Raw genomic sequence first — 12,400 nt, forward strand, 5'->3', positions numbered from 1 at the left:
TTGTATTTTGAGTAGGGACGGGTTTCACCATGTTGGCCAGGCTAGTCTTGAACTCCTGACGTCAGGTGATCCGCCCACCTCGGCTTCCCAAAGTGCTGGGATTACAGGCATGAGCCACCACGCCCGGCTGTGAATTGCCGTTTTTTAAATTATGGATTTGGTTTATTCTTCTGTCTCTAGATTAGATTATACCTCATAAGTTACCACCTGTGTATCAGGATAATAAAATTCCATTTATCTGAAGGATAAATTATACTGTTTATTTAAAATATTTTCTTCTGGTATTCACCAAAGATTAGGGAGATTTAGTCAAATAAGATACTATAAAGAAATCTTGGTACCAGATTTCCATTTATATTATTTCTTTTTTAACAGCTTTTAAGGTGTAGTAAGAGTATAACTTAGCTGAAATAGACTATCATGTTTGTGTATCTTTATGGTGTGTATGTTAATGCATGTGTATAGTTAAGGTCGGGAACAGGAGATTGTATAGCAGTTCACATCCTGACTAGCAAAGGATTATAGGAAAAGTGTCTTTGTTATTACATGTCCTGGATAGAAGGAAATGAGGATTCCTAGTCACCAGCCTTTTTTGTTGTTGTTGAGCTTCTGCCCTAGTCTAACAGTGAGAAACATTCACAGGACACACCTTGCCCTTAAAGAGCAACATAGGAAAATATTTGATTTTAAAAATCAAGCAGCTGTCAAATGCGCAAGTTATATTGCTACAAAATTAGCATAAATTCTGAGGAATTATTTTTATTTGTTGGCTCTTTTGTTTTTGTTTTTGTTTTTGTTTTTTTTTCAAGAATACCAAAGAGATATTAAGAAAGGAGAAAGGATTTCTATAATAGAATCAAACAGACCTTTATTTGAAAACCAGCTGTCCCCTTTACTAACTATATCATGTTACTAAAAGTCTCTGAGGCCAGGCGTGGTGGCTTACATCTGTAATCCTAGCACTTTGGGAGGCCAAGGCAGGCGGATCATCTGAGGTCAGGAGTTCGAGACCAGCCTGGCCAACATGGTAAAACTCTGTTTCTACTAAAAATACAAAAATTAGCTGGGCCTGGTCACGCACCTGTAATCCCAGCTATTCGGGAGGCTGAGGCAGGAGAATTGCTTGAACCCAGGAGGCAGAGGTTACAGTGAGACGAGATTGCGCCACTGCACTCCAGCCTGGGCGACAGAGGGAGATTCTGTCTTTAGAGAAAAAAAAAAAAAGTCTCTGAGCCTCATCTGTAAAATGGGAATAGCGATACCTGCTTTATAGGACTAACATTAGAATGAATAATGTATATAAAGTTCTCAGTTTAGTATCAGGCCCGTAAGAGTAATTATTATACGGTCATTATTCTAAACAGAATACTCTCTCGTAGAGTATTTGTGTATTAATAAATACATTAAAGATTCTGGCCGGGCATGGAAGCTCACGCCTGTAATCCCAGCACTTTGGGAGGCTGAGGCAGGCAGATCACGAGGTCAAAAGATTGAGACCATCCTGGCCAACATGGTGAAACCTCGTATCTACTAAAAATACAAAAAAATTAGCTGGGCGTGGTGGCGTGCACCTGCAGTCCCAGCTACTCAGGAGACTGAGGCAGAAGTATCGCTTGAACCTGGGAAGCAGAAGTTGCAGTGAGCCAAGATCATGCCACTGCACTCCAGCCTGGCAGTAGAGTGAGACTCCGTCTCAAAAATAAATAAATAAATAAATAAATAAATAAATAAATAAATAAATAAATAGAGTGAGACTCCGTCTCAAAAATAAATAAATAAATAAATACATACATACATACATACATACATTAAAGATTCTAAGTTCCTAAAAGCTGAAACTTTATAGAAATAAAAGTTATTATCAAAGTAGGGCAGGGGCATGATGTTCGTTATTTGTAAATGATGTGGGTGTATTCCTAGAAGAGCCTAAATAATCATCTGAAAAACTTAGAATTAATAGTAAGAGTTTAGGCCAGGCGTGGTGGCTCACACCTGTAATCCCAGCACTTTGGGAGGCTGAGACGGGTGGATCACGAGGTCAGGAGATCAAGACCATCCTGGCTAACACGGTGAAACCCCGTCTCTACTAAAAATACAAAAAATTAGCTCTGCATGGTGGCGGGTACCTGTAGTCCCAGCTACTCGAGAGGCTGAGGCAGGAGAATAGTGTGAACCCAGGAGGTGGAGCTTGCAGTGAGCCGAGATCATGCCACTGCACTTCCGCTTGGGTGACAGAGCAAGACTCTGTCTCAAAAAAAAAAAAAAAATTTTTTTTATAATAATGAGTTTATTAATATTACTGGATAGAAGAGTAAATATATAAAAAGTATAAATGTATTTTTTAAAATCATTTACATACTAAGAAAGTAAATGAATACCAATTTTTTTGTTACCAAATTTAACAAAACTAAGAAACTGCCTAGGAATAACCTTAGTTGGATATATGGAGTAAATTGTTACTGAGAAATATTTTTAAAGTCTGAGGAAATTGAAATTTCTTTTTTACTTTTTCTTTTTTTTCATGAAACATATGTGAACGTTTGATAAATTTCATGTTCATTATGGAAAGATTATCTATTTGTGTATATATATATTTCTTTCTCTCTCTCTCTCTCTTAGTTCCCATGAAACGGCCTTGTTTTTGGAGTTTGATTAAATGATTCTGAAGTCTACCTTTTAAAAAATAAGAAAAAATTGAAAAAATAATAATGAAGTACTTTCTCTTGAGGTGTAAGACTAGCTTCTAGTATGAAGCTAATAGTTAAATTTAGTATAATATTGATGCAAGAATGGATGTATATATGGAACAAAATAGTCAGAACAGGCCTAAATATAAATGTAAAAGTTGGTAAATTGTCGTGGAATTTTTACTTAGGAGATTGAAAAAGAATTAGATTCTAGCTGGACTGTCAGTGGCACATGCCTGTGACTCTCAACTACTTTGGAGACTGAGGTAGGAGGATCACTCAAGCCCAGGAGTCAGGTTAGGCCTGGGCCACACAAAGGACCCTGTCTTTAAAAAAACACAAGGTCCTTTGCCAAAGAAAGTTCTAGGCACGTTCAAATATATATATATATTTTTTAATTCAAACTTGGGCCTGGCATGGTGACTCTCACCTGCAATTTCCAGCTCTTTGGGATGCCTAGACACAAGGTTCACTTGAAACCAGGAATTTGAGACCAGCCTGGGCAACAGAGAGAGACCCACATCTCTACAAAAAATAAAAATTAGCCAGGCATGATGGTGTGTTGCCTGTAGCCTTAGAGAGGCTGAGGTAGGAGGGTGGCTTGAGCCCAGGAATTTGAGGCTGCAGTGAGGTGTGATAATGCCACTGCATTCCAGCCTGAATGACAGCAAGACATCTATCTCTAAAAATAATAAATAATTCAATCTGTATTAACCATGTTTTTGTGTCTGTCCTGCCTCTGAATTAATAGAGGATTAATACATTGGGGAAAGGATTTGCAGTAAAACTGACAGGAGAGCCCTGCTAGCAATTTGATAAGATTTATCGTGTACATTAAAAATATTCATAATCCTTAACCTAGTAGTCATTCATTTGTTCTGCTTGCTATGTTTCCTACAGAAATAGACACAGAAACCAAAATTTATATATAAGGTTGGTGCAAAAGTAATTGCGGTTTTGGACTATTAATTTTAAATCACTTTAACTAGGCTCAGGCACATCTTTATTAATCAAAATAGGAACCACTGCAATCAACACATTTTTGCCAATGAGAAATAAGTTTGTTTATTCCTGTAGCATAAAAATCCATGCTTCAGGATTCGACAAACTCTTGGAAAATATTTTCTGCATCCTGCTGGTTGTGGAAACACCTGCCCTGCAAAAAATTGTCAGATGGTTGAAGTGGTACTTAGTTGGCGAGAGGTCAGGTAAACCTGGTGGGTGAGACAAAACTTTGTAGTCAGATTTGTTCAACAGCTTCAAAAGTTGAATGAATAGGTTGTTAGAATAACTAATTCTTAGTTATTAACAATTGCAAAAACTATAGGTTAAAAATAATCTGAATTCCAACCCCAGGAATGGTAGAATTTGTAATTTTATCTGCTTGTGCACATACTTGTAATGGAGTATCATATAGTCTTTATTGAAATTTTTATTTTTGATTCATTTTATCAAATTAACTCCCTCTGCCCTCCAAAACAGCATAGTACCACTTTTGAATTAGATTTGTGATCTTAACTAGCACCTTGAATTTGTAAGAATATTAAAAGAATAATATATGATAACTAAGGTCCTTCTAGGAATGTAAGGATAAGATAATATTTGAAAATTTAATGACATTCATTTGTTAGCAGGTCAAATGGGGGAGGAGAAGTCATAACACAGTGACTGTTACCAATTTAATGATAAAATAACATACTTACGATTTTTTAACATGTAGCTGAAAAAGTTGCCAGTTGTCATGCATCATGAAAACTAAACATCAAAATAGGCTATCAAATTATCCCACTATTACCATTATTTAATATAGTCTGTAATTGTTAGCCAAAGTAATTATACCTCCCTCCCCCCGCAAAAAAAAGAAAATCAACATAAGAGATGTAAGTACTGGTAAAGAGTACTAATGTGTTATCATGTAGAAATACTATTATCTACCTAGAGAATTAATTGAAAAACTGGTAGAGATTAATATAGTAACTGGATAAAAAATAAGTATGTAAACTTTTTAAATGTTAATAACATTTAGATAACAAAGGGGGAGATATGTTTTTTTCATAGTGAAAAAAAAAACTAAAGAACGCTGAAGAGTAAACTTGATTAGACATGTGGTACATCTAGATGAAGAGGGACATAAATCAATATGTGAATAACAAAGATTGTGCCATGTTCCTGAGTAAGAATGCTTCTCAGATTACTCCTGAATTTCATGTAACACCAATCAGAATCCTAACCTTTTAAAAATAGTATGAGCATGGTCATTGAATGACTTCTATAGTTAGTTCATTGCTAAAATAGCTAAAACATTTTGGAGAACTAGAATAGAATAACTGGAATTGCCCAAACAATTTTAATAAAAAGTATGCTGGTGTTGAAGATAAACCCAGCATATGTAAGAATCTAATAAGATAAATATGATATTTCAAATTAATGGGAAAATTATAGTTATTCTACAATTACAGAAGATTTTGGAAGAAGGTGCTAGCTATTTGCTATAGGAAGAGAACAGATTAATTGCTACCGCATACTTAAGTATGTTCTTTTTTCCTTTTTTTTTTAATGGCAGTTTGTCAGTGTGAAATAAAATATGTTCTTTTTTAATTAAGATCTAAATTAAAAATTAAACATGGAGATAAAAGGAAAATAGGCTGGCATTTTTACAATGTCAGGGTAGGTTAGCAAAGATGTGATATCAGAAACAGAAAATAAAGTGGTCCATTTGACTAAATAGAAACAAAACATATAGCAGAGACTTGTAAATAAAATTGAAAAGCAATCAGTAAACTGGGAAAATACATTTGTAATTTTATTGACAAGGGGTCAACATTCTTACTATTTAAAGAGCCCTTACAGATGAAGAAAAAGACCCCAACACCCCAGTAGAATGCAGGCTAAAGAACAGGAGCCAGCAGTTCTCACAGGACTAAAAATAAAGTTACTGCACATGTGTAGATATTTTTTTGATTTAATAATCCTACATGTAGCCATTTGTTCTTATAGCAAAAAATGAAAAATACTTGAATTGGTTAAATTTTGATAATACTAATGTTGTGCAGCCATTAAACCTGAACTGTAGATTTCTATTCATTATCATAAAAAAAAAGTTGACCAGCCGGGCGCGGTGGCTCAAGCCTGTAATCCCAGCACTTTGGGAGGCCGAGACGGGCGGATCACAAGGTCAGGAGATCGAGACCATCCTGGCTAACACGGTGAAACCCCGTCTCTACTAAAAAAATACAAAAAACTAGCCGGGCGAGGTGGTGGACGCCTGTAGTCCCAGCTACTCGGGAGGCTGAGGCAGGAGAATGGCGTGAACCCGGGAGGTGGAGCTTGCAGTGAGCTGAGATCCGGCCACTGCACTCCAGCTTGGGTGACAGAGTGAGACTCCGTCTAAAAAAAAAAAAAAAAAAAAAAAGTTGACCATGTATTTCTGAGTGAAAATAGTTATTGAGTAGTGTAGGTAAGGCAAGAGTCAGTGAAGCAGTGTCTGGATAAAAACTTACCAGGATATTAGCATGCGTTTATTTGTGGATATGATTTTCAGGTTGTGTATGTGTTTATATAACCTTGGTAATTTTTTGAGTAAAGGTTAAAAAATAAATAAAAGATGGATAGATTTGACCATATAAAATTTGAAAACTATGTATGCAGGAAAAAGAGAAAAAGTGGGCAAATTATTTGGCCTTCTTTGGCCTGTAAACTTCTTAAGGGCAGACATCAGGTCTCTTGTTGAATACAGTATCATAATAAGTACTCAGTAAATATATGTTGAATGAATGCCATGTACGTTGATTTGCACATGGCAGATTTCACCTATATCTTCTAACTTTTTTCTACAACTAACTTCATCACTTAACATAATTGACTTTAGTAGTTATAGGGTTGGACCTAGCAGTACAGAGATCTTCTGAAAGATTCCGTTGTTTAAGACCCTTGAAATATTAAATATGTAAAAGTTATTCCGAATATAAGCCATGAATTACATGTTTGTTTCTGTTTTATACCTAGGCACTTTTTAAAAGAAGGAAAGAAAATTTAGTGTCTGGAACAAAAGGAAAATGTGAATATACTTCCAGTCTAGGAATATTAAAAATTCTGAGATACCAGAAAGGAAAAATATGCATCTTCAATAATTTTTTGCATTTATTCTTCCCTCTTCATCTAAACATCTCCTACCCTGGTTTAGTGCCTCATAACTCTTTGCTAACTACTGTATTAACTCCAGATGATTTCCCAGTTACTAGTCTCATACTGACCATTGCTTCCAGATAATCTTCCTGACCCAAAAATTTTCCTTGAAGGCCTGGAATAAATGTCACTCCTTCCATCCACCAAGCCTTGGGGATATACTTTATTGATTAAGAATATAGAAAGATGGGGCCAGGCGTGGTGGCTCATGCCTGTAATCCCAACACTTTGGGAGGCTCAGGTGGGTGTATCACTTGAGGTCAGGAATTCCAGACCAGCCTGGCCAACATGGCAAAATCCCGTCTCTACTAAAAATACAAAAATTAAGAATGTAGATAGATGGGAGCAAGAATACCTGTTTTGTCTCTCTCCACACATCAAGTTTCTCACCTTTAATATGGGGATGTTAATAATAGTGCTTGTTAAGGAGTTGTTAAAATTAGATATTTCACAATAAAGCACATGGCATAGTCTGTAGTATATAATAATCATTTAGAATACAGCTTTTTTTTTTTTAAACTAATGCATAGCAATATGATCACCTTTCTTGATCTTACTAATATGTTCTCTTTTTGTTTTTTGCTTTTGGTTTTTTTGTTTTGTTTTGTCTTTTTGAGACAGTCTCCTCGCTCTGTCACCCAGGCTAGAGTACAGTGGTGCAGTCTCAACTCACTGCAACCTCTGCCTCCTGGGTTCAGGTGATTCTTGTGCCTCCACCTCCTGAGTAACTGGGGCTACAGGCGTCCACCACCACATCTGCCTAATCTTTTTTGTGTATTTAGTAGAAACAGGGTTTTGCTATATTGGCCAGGCTGGTCTCAAACTCCTGGTTTCAAGTGATCTGCCTGCCTCAGGCTCCCAAAATGCTGGGATTATAGGCGTGAGTCACCACACCTGGCCATCTTTCTATTTCTTACAAATTTTAAGCCTCTTGAAAATAGACTGTATGATGACCATTTTTCCCTCCATACGTAGTTCAGTAATCTGTAGGTATTAAATAAATACATATCTTTTTAACTATAAATGAATAAAACTGTGTTTTTATTCCGAGAATCAAGTGAGAAAGGTGCTTTGGCCTAAATGGTTACTAAAATATTTAAGTGTGGTAACTTGCTATTTAAGTGGATCTAAGAAATATAGAAAATAGGATTATTCTAGTCAAAAAAAAACGAATATAAACCTAATTTTTTAATGGTTGAGAGAAGTTTCTGTAGAAATCATTTCACGCTTTTTAGGTAGAAAAGGGGCTAGACATGGATCAGGAAATCATATAAGAACATTTTAGAAAGAGCTTCTGAAAAGGGACACAATATATGAGAGATGGTGAAAGGAATTTGGATTTAGCATCCCAGTACCTTTAGTTGGTGATATAGCAGTGTAGTAGAGGGTAACTTTAACACAGTAACAAAGACTTTTTCAGAAACTCAATGTAAAAGAAAGAAATTTAGCAGTGGCTCAGGCCTGTAATCCTAACACTTGGGGAGTCCAAGGCGGGCAGATCACCTGAAGTCAGGAGTTCAAGACCAGCCTGGCAAACATGGTGAAACCCCATCTCTACTAAAAATACAAAAATTAGCCGGGTGTGGTGGTGCGTGCCTGTAATCCCAGCTACTCAGGAGGCTGAGGCAGTGAATTGCTTGAACCCGGGAGATGGAGGTTGCAATGAGCCAAGATAACGCCATTGCACTGCAGCCTTAGCAACAGAGCAAGACTCCGTCTCATAAATACATACATAAATGAATAAATGAAAGAATTTTATATTTTGCACTGGTAGAAATTAAATTAGAGATCAGTCACATTCGATTTACCTGGAGTTTGGGAGATAGAATGTTTTCAGAATTATTTTAAGTGTGGTAATTAAAGAGTTTCTTTGGGATTTTGGCTTGATTGGAGGAGATAACTTAATGGGATGAGGCAGAAGACAGTTAAGAGCCATTGTAGATTACAGATTAATGGCTTTACTGTAGAGCCTTAAATTAATCTGTGATTTCAAACTCTCATCCAAGCTTTGTGTTTCACAGACTTGTTGAGCCCATTAAAGAAATGGAAGTCTCGCTATCTGATGGAGCAGAATGTCACCAAGTTACTTCGGCCTCTGTCTCCAGTCACACCACCCCCTCCCAATTCAGGCTCAAAGAGCCCCCAGCTGGCCACGCCTGGCTCATCTCACCCAGGAGAAGAGGAGTGTCGAAATGGATACAGCCTCATGTTTTCACCAGTCACATCTCTTACTACTGCTAGTCGCTGCAACACTCCTCTGCAGTTTGAGGTGATTTGGGTTTGGTTGCCGGGAGTGCTGGATATGAAAATCACCATTTGTACCTTCTCATTTCAAATATAATACCATTCCAAATATTTCTTTACTATCTTCCTTCCCCATCTCAGTAAGAGAATGGGAAACCTCAGGGTCATTGTGGCCTATTACCTGGTCGCCTCTCATCTTGGCAGCCCCTATACTTCCCAAAATAGGCATAGTGCTACCACAGATCCCATTCGTGTATCTTTTGCATGCAGTCCATCAGTCTCCATATATTTAGGTAGTAAGCATGCTAGATCTCCATTGTTATCTTTACTGTAAACTTTGGTCAAAATAGGCCTCTAGCTGCCTGTAGTATCTGTTAGTAACACCAGCCTGAGAGCACAGATGATATTGATTGATTGTGTCTTCGTTTCTAGGCCTTTAAATAAGTGAAGTGTCTTTCCCAGGTTGTTTGGTATTTTCATTGTGGCCTTAGTGAACAGAGATTTAGAAAACATTGGGGTATGGCTTATGGCGAATGCAGGTTTTTTCCACTCCAGGTTACTTTCCCTCTTTGTTATAATGTCTTAGGAATGAGAAGTAGACAGGAGACTAGCAACATGTATTCATGAGACAAATTTATTACCTTCACTGTGGGATTAAGTTAGAAATGTCTGCCTCAGCTGTTTCAAAAAGTGATTTTGAATCACTTTAGTGTTCAGGTTCGGATGACAGCAGGTTTCAATAGAATCCATGTATACTTTTTTAAAACACTTCATCTATTGCATGTTACTTTGATTTGTAATTAAAATGGACACTGTCTCTTCCTTCCTTCTCAGAAAAATTTGTTCTGACCACTAAACACACTCTGCTGCTCTGCCCCCTTGCTTGCACTTCTCCAGATGTGTTTTTTGAGAAAGGTGAACGTCCTAACCAATCTTACGTTTCCTATTCAGCTTTTCCAAGTATGAGGATTCAGAATACTTGGATTTTTATATGAGTAACTAAGAGGTAGCTAGCAACATTGAAAGTAGAACTATATTATGTCTTACCCTAGATCTCTACTTTTGGAGCAGACCTCTTTCTGGGTGAGGGAAAAAACCTCCTGGTTACATATGAGTTATCTAGGGAAATTACTCTTTACCGGATTCTTTATGGAATTCTTTCAGCCAGATAATACAGCAGCTGATTCAAGCCTTTCTGACTTTGTCTACTTGCAGTTGACTTTGCAGTTGGCACCTAGAGCTTTACAGTAAGGCATCATGAGAGGAATTCTCCCGGGAGGGCCTAAGATTATAGGAATAGAGTTTCATACTTTATCAATACAGACTTTATTATAAATGTGGGATTATGAAAATTAGAAGGAGGCCGGGCATGGTGGTTCATGCCTGTAATCCCAGCACTTTGGGAGGCTGAGGCGGGCAGATCACGAGGTCAGGAGATCAAGACCATCCTGGCTAACACAGTGAAACCCCATCTCTACTAATAATACGAAAAATTAGCCAGGTGTGGTGGCAAGCTACTTGGGAGGCTGAGGCAGGAGAATGGCGTGAACCCGGGAAGTGGAGGTTGCAGTGAGCCGAGATCGTGCCATTGCACTCCAGCCTGGGCAACAGAGCAAGGCTCCGTCTCATTAAAAAAAAAAGAGAGAAAATTGGAAGGTAAGTCACTTTCCAAAACAAGCAGGTTCAGCACTCAGTGTGTTCCTTATCCCTTGTAGCATTTGGGATAACTATTAAACACTGCAAATATAAAGTGGTTTTGGTTTTCTTTTTTTTTAATTGCTGGTCATTTTAATAATACAGTCCAACCTTAATGTTAGAATACCAGGAGGGAAGGAAAATACTAAATAGTAAAAGGTCCAAGGCATGGTTTCACTTGCAATTTAAGGAAAATTTACCTTTCTCATCAATAATAGAACAGATTTCACCACCCTGAACCATTCTAATCACCATTTTAATAGCCATACTCTTTGCTGTGTTCTAGTACAGAGAGGTGGGGAGGCTTTTTTGTATCAAAGGCTGTGACACATTGTGAAATATCAAAAAGGTTTCGCATGTAAAGACCAGCTTAGGCTGGGCATGGTGGCTCACAGCTGTAATCTCAGTGCTTTGGGAGGCTGAGGCAGGAGGATTGCTTGAGGCCAGGAGTTTGAGACCAGCCTGGATAACATAGTGAGACCACGTTTCTCCAAAAATAAAATACAAAACTTAGCCAGGTGTGGTGGCACACACCTATAGTCCCAGCTACTTGGGAGGCTGAAGCAGGAAGATCACTTAAGACCAAGAGTTTAAGGCTGCAGTGAGCTGTTATTGTGCCACTACATGCCAACCTGGGCAGCAGTGAGATCCCATCTCTAAAAATAATTAATTAAAAGACCAGCTTAGGCCAGGTACAGTGGCACACACCTATAATCCCAGCTACTCGAGGGGCTAAGGCACAGGAATTGCTTGAGCCTGAGAGGTTGCAGTGAGCCAAGATTGCGCCATTGCATTCCAGCCTGGGCAACAGGAGACTCTGTCTCATAATAAAAAAAAAAACAAAAAAACACTTTAGCATATTAGTTTGGGGACGGATATTTTTGAAAAGGAAAAAAGCATTCAGGAAAATGGTGAGAAGCCTTAAGTGCTAAGGGAAGAAGGTAAGAAGATAAACAGTAGAAGAGAACAGAACAAGATTTTCAGGAGGGGAAAGCATCTAGAAAAAACAGTGGAAGCAACATTGGGAGGGCAAGCTTAGTTAGCCTCTCCTTTCTACCAGAATAAGCCTCCCCTCCTTTTCTTGCCCTAAGAGCCATATTCCACTCACCATTTCACACATAGATGTATACCACCCACTCACTCTCCATGCCAAGTAAAATTCACAGCCAAAACCCTGCTTTGCTGAAACAGCCTCATTTCCCCTACCTCAGCATATGCCTGCCACCTAGGCCACAGTTATTCAGAGTCTACATTAGGCACCCTCTCCTTACCTCAGCCCTAGCACCCCTGAATTACTATCACACTACCACCATCACTCTCTTCACGTGTTCCCATTTACATCTTTCCATTAAGCACTCACTGCTCAGTCTCTGTTTGTTATGGGAGTGCTGCCTCACCTGAAAGTCCCAAGGTGAAATCCTACCCTCTATAGGAGGCAGGGACTTAAGTATACACATACATGCTTTTTCTGCTCTGTTGCCAAAAGTACAATGGATTTTACAAAATAACATTAATAGGGGTGGCTCAGGTCTAATTAGATTATGCTTAGAACCACCTCTAGCCTGTGAGCTAGAGATTCCATCAGTCAC

The 12,400-nt window shown here is 38.1% G+C and overlaps 1 protein-coding gene across 21 annotated transcripts in view; it reads left to right on the forward strand.

Moving 5' to 3' along the window:
- Nucleotides 1-12,400, forward strand: part of LOC105477647 (SET domain containing 5) — a 95,215-nt gene that overhangs the window by 61,063 nt on the left and 21,752 nt on the right. For all 21 annotated transcript variants that reach the window (XM_024791538.2, XM_011734237.3, XM_011734231.3 and 18 more), the window contains one exon: nt 8,894-9,141. In XM_024791538.2, the coding sequence (XP_024647306.1) occupies nt 8,894-9,141 (248 nt within the window). The remainder of the gene's footprint in view (nt 1-8,893; nt 9,142-12,400) is intronic.

This window comes from Macaca nemestrina, chromosome 2 (genome assembly GCF_043159975.1).
Source record: "Macaca nemestrina isolate mMacNem1 chromosome 2, mMacNem.hap1, whole genome shotgun sequence".
NCBI lineage: Eukaryota > Metazoa > Chordata > Mammalia > Primates > Cercopithecidae > Macaca > Macaca nemestrina.